The sequence below is a fragment of the Larimichthys crocea genome, chromosome III, assembly GCF_000972845.2.
Source record: "Larimichthys crocea isolate SSNF chromosome III, L_crocea_2.0, whole genome shotgun sequence".
Taxonomy (NCBI): Eukaryota; Metazoa; Chordata; class Actinopteri; family Sciaenidae; genus Larimichthys; species Larimichthys crocea.
In genome coordinates this window covers 1,783,738-1,788,412 of record NC_040013.1, presented here as the reverse complement: position 1 = coordinate 1,788,412, position 4,675 = coordinate 1,783,738, and the positions used below count along the sequence as shown (strand labels likewise).

Sequence of the window (4,675 nt, the reverse complement as noted above, 5' to 3'; positions counted from 1 at the left end):
TATATGTATATATATATGTGTATATATATGTATATATATGTATATATGTATATATATATATATATATGTGTGTGTGTGTGTGTGTGTATATATATATATGTGTGTGTGTGTGTGTGTGTATATATATATATGTGTGTGTGTGTTTGAGAAACAATGTGTTTTCTCACACTCCTGTTGGGAGCTCCTGGGCAGAGTGTGTTCACAGATGGCGTCACGGCAACAGCTGCTCAGACAGCTGAGGTGTGCTCGTGTGGTGTTCCTCTGACGGAACACTACAGAGAACACATTGTCTGCACACACACACACACACACACACACGCACACACACACAGCGTCAGGAGGCAGAAAACATCAGCTCAAACTCGAGGTTCAAATCCAGACGCTGACCTAATTAATCACTGAGCACACCTCCTACCGTCGATCTGCATAAAAGCAGAGAAGACGCTTCATAACTAACGCGGTGACACACTCCAAATATGAGTCACACGTGCAGAAGACACACGTTCAGCCTCATCATTCGTTTCACTGATGTGTGCGGCCTGTTTCTCCGTGTCAGCCTCTCTGTCATTGGGTGTGACTGAGGTCAGAGAGCCGGCTCGGTCCACGTAAAAAACACATTAGAGATTCTGACTGGAGGAAAGTGACAGATGTCGTTGCCAGATGTGCAAAGAGTTTTGAAAGTTACGAGGCCACAGGCAGTAAATTCAAAGTCACACCCACGTCAACTAAATCTTCCTCTTTTACTTTGACTGCATGAGTATGAGGAATAAAACCTCCCTTCACACACAGAAAGCACGTTGAAAGGGTTAAATCTGTGTGTGTTTTCAGTGGTTAGCCTCGTTTCTTTAATGACAGCATGTACTCCTGCTGGCATGGACTGCACAAGTTGTAAATTCTGATGACTCATGTTGTCCCAGCATGATCTGACGACGAACCAAAGAGCTTCTTGTGACGTCACAGAGCTTTTTCTCAGCCTTCAAACACTCTTGGGGTTAAAGTCAAGGCCGATTTTTGGCCCTTCGAGCAGTTCTTGCAAAGCTTTGAGGTCGTTATCGTGCTGCAGCATGAACCCTACTCCACAAACAAGAAGGTGTAGGAGGTCTCTCATTGGTCCAGAGAAGCCAAAACACCCCCAGACTTGAAAATGACCTCAGACCTCCATGTTTCACTGTGGATATTATCTTCTCGCCTCTTCATCACATCTCAAACTTGTTGATTTATCGATCAATAGGACTTTTTTTCTAGTCATCCATGGTCTTGCCCCTACATGTATCTGTATATCACCCCCTAGAGCACCACCAGACCCCTCAGACAGTCACACTGTGGCCTCTATAAAGATAAAGAAGTCCCGGGAGGCTTAGACAGGCTGTTATTCTCTGGCTTCTAACCATGATTAAACTGTATTTTGAACTTGAAACCTAAGTAAAGCTGGTATTTCTTAGGCCAGCCCCGATTGTTCGGCCTTGTTTCACCTCCTGAGAAGTTGGTTGTTCTTTATTTAGAAGATTCTCTATGTGTGATGAGGCTGCTTTTCTATCTCTCGGGGAACTAAAGAGTGATGTACTGATCTTCTGGTGGTGTGGTCAGATCCCTTAGAAACCACGAGTCTAGCCACGATCTAACGCTGACAAAGCCTCGCTTTGCTAGAAAAACAATTCTTACTTTCTGAATCCTCAAACTTTGCAGCTTCATGTAGAAAATATTACAGATTTCCAGCGTGGTCTCAGACTTTTGAACCACGCTGAACATGCTCTTATTAAAATCGCTTTCACATCTATGTGTAATCACATGCACGTGGGGGCGGCTGTGACTCAGGAGGTAGACCATTAATCCTCCTGTACACAAATAGAGTATCCTCCAGTGAGACGCTGAGCTCCACATTGCTCTCTTTGCTGCCATCTGGGTGTGAGTGCTGTTAGTGCAGTTCATGTATTATACATAAACATACAGAAATGGAGAGTGATGTATGCTCGAGTTAGTTATTTGAGAGGTGATGAGTCTTATCTTTCTAATTTAGAGAGCTGAATTCAAAAGTAGAGGTACTAACACTGAAGATAAGATGAGACTTCATGGATCCAGGTTCTGTTCCATTCAGGTCAAACAGGGTCAGGGTGCTGCTGTGGTGCATGCTGAAAGCCTCTGCTGCACTAAATGGAACAGAACCTTAATGAGTTTTATTGAAAACACCTGTGTGGACCACCACTATTTCATGTCAGAGTGGCTGCTGTGAAGAAGGTCTATTGCACAGGATATTAACCAGACATCAAACATGGACACTCTGCACAGGAAAGGGCAGAGCCGTCTGTGACTTCCTGAGCAGACTGGGGGTCCTTCAACATCTGCAGAAAACTGCTACAGATGTTTACCCAGTCCTCTTCTATGCTGTGGCCCAGGACCCTGCACAAACAACGTCCACCATCCTCTGCACAGCACGTTTACCAGGCAGAAGAGTGTGTTCAGTGCCCAGGGGGTGAAACGGCACCTCTCCAGCTACCAGTCCACCTTCCATCCTGGACCTGAACCAGCCACCCTCCCAAGTTCCCGAGCCAACTACTACTACTACTGCCGCCATGACTCAGTTTACACGACCTCTGCGAGATGCTGTGACTTCCATTCATTTTCTGCAGCCTAATTTAACTGTGTATAGTGTTTATCTCTATTTCTATTTTCTATTTTCTTGCTTTTATGTTTGTAAAATTAGATTTTTTTTCTATTTTATTTCTTATTCGTGAGTATTTTATTATCTTCCCTATTCTTATAGACAGTGTGTAGCAACCAATGATGTAATACCTGCCGATAATGTTTGATTTTGCCATTTTTAATGTAGTAACATGCCAATAACGTAATAACTAGGCTGAATTTACATATCAAAGCAAATAAACAATAGTCTAAAGAAAGATTTTGTACAACAAATAATTCTCAAATTGGCTCTTACAGCCATAATTAAGGAGAGAGAGTGCTGCACCCCTGATGAATGAATATGACATCCACTATATCTATTTTTGATGAACAAACTGCACAAAAACTGCAAAGTAATCTTTTATTTCCAATAAATGCAGTCCTGTTTAAGTAAATGTTGGACGATGGTAAAGTGAATGTAGGCCTGTGACACCTGAATAGTGTTTTCATAGTTCGGCTGTTTGTCATTTGCCTGTGTGCCAGTGAGAGATTAGCTGTTAAAATTACTGTTAGATCATACTGCCTGTTTACCTCAGACTGTGTTTACCTCAAATAAATGCACTTTCATAACTGCATTCAGGAGTCACCTCTGTTCTGACTGATCCAAAATAATGAATGAATAAAACGCTGTGTGGCGTATTGCTTACTGTCTTTCCTGTTGTTGTCCTGCAGAGTTAGTCCGGTGCATTTAAAGCAGGCTGTGTGTCTGTGTCAGTTCAGCTGCAGCATGTGCGAGGCTGCAAACAGCTTTTAATTTGTGGTAACGCACGAGTACTCTAACGCGTTACTTTGATTCATAGGTGACGCTGTAACGTAATCAACTACTTTCCAGAGTAACTATAGCCAGCACTGGTGATTAACTTGAAGAACTTTCTGAGTGTTGTGTTGGTGTTTATGTCACCAACACCAACACCAACATAAACACCAACACAATGAGGACATAACAACACAATGAGGACACAAACACAATGAGGACATAAACACAATGAGGACATAAACTCCAACACAATGAGGACACAAACACCAACACAATGAGGACATAAACACAATGAGGACATAAACTCCAACACAATGAGGACATAAACTCCAACACAATGAGGACACAAACACCAACACAATGAGGACACAAACACCAACACAATGAGGACACAAACACCAACACATTGTCCTCATTGTGTTGTTGTTTGTGTCCTCATTGTGTTGTTGTTTATGTCCTCATTGTGTTGTTGTTTGTGTCCTCATTGTGTTGTTGTTTGTGTCCTCAGTGTGTTGTTGTTTATGTCCTGTGTTATACACTCCGCCTGCAGGGGGCGCGCCTCCGTTTCTCGCGCGCTCCGTGACACCGGAAGCGGAAGTGTCCGTTAGCAGGGCTTGTTGTGCGCTCGTGTTAGCCTGTTAGCATGTGTTAGCTCCCCGTCTCGGTACCGTCGGACTGATCCGGGCTCCGCGCAGCAAACTCGGACACTGAGGAGACTTCTGACCGCAGCTCCGATGTTCGCTTCGTGCGGGTAGAAAACACAGAGTGACGTCAGCTCTGCGGGAGTTTGTCCGACTTTTAAAAAAGGCGGTAAAACATTAAAAAGACAAAAAGACTCGAACCATGGCGGACGTGACCGCGAGGAGCCTGCAGTACGAGTACAAGGCGGTGAGTGAGAGACAGAGAGAGAGAGAGAGTAAACTAAACTAAACTAAACTAATGATAACTCACTAACTAACTCACTAACTCACTGCTACATGTAGAAACAAAGACGTGTCTGTGCCGGCTCTAACACGATGCAAAGCTAACGAGCTAACGAGCTAACTACACTGTTTAACAATGAGCAACAAGGCTAACGAGCAGCTAGAGCCGGAGCTATCAGAGTAGGTAGGTAGGTTAATGAATGGGTAGATGAATGGGTAGGTAGGTAGGTAGGTTAATGTATGGATAGGTAGGTAGGTTAATGTATGGATAGGTAGGTAGGTTAATGTATGGATAGGTAGGTAGGTTAATGTATGG

The 4,675-nt window shown here is 43.5% G+C and overlaps 1 protein-coding gene across 1 annotated transcript in view; it reads left to right on the top strand.

Annotated features, from left to right (window-relative positions):
- The first annotated feature begins 4,043 nt into the window (after positions 1-4,043).
- Positions 4,044-4,675, top strand: part of snrnp200 (small nuclear ribonucleoprotein 200 (U5)) — a 13,791-nt gene continuing 13,159 nt past the window's right edge. The window contains exon 1 of the mRNA XM_027274588.1: positions 4,044-4,324. Coding sequence (XP_027130389.1) covers positions 4,280-4,324 — 45 coding nt within the window. The 5' untranslated portion in view covers positions 4,044-4,279. The remainder of the gene's footprint in view (positions 4,325-4,675) is intronic.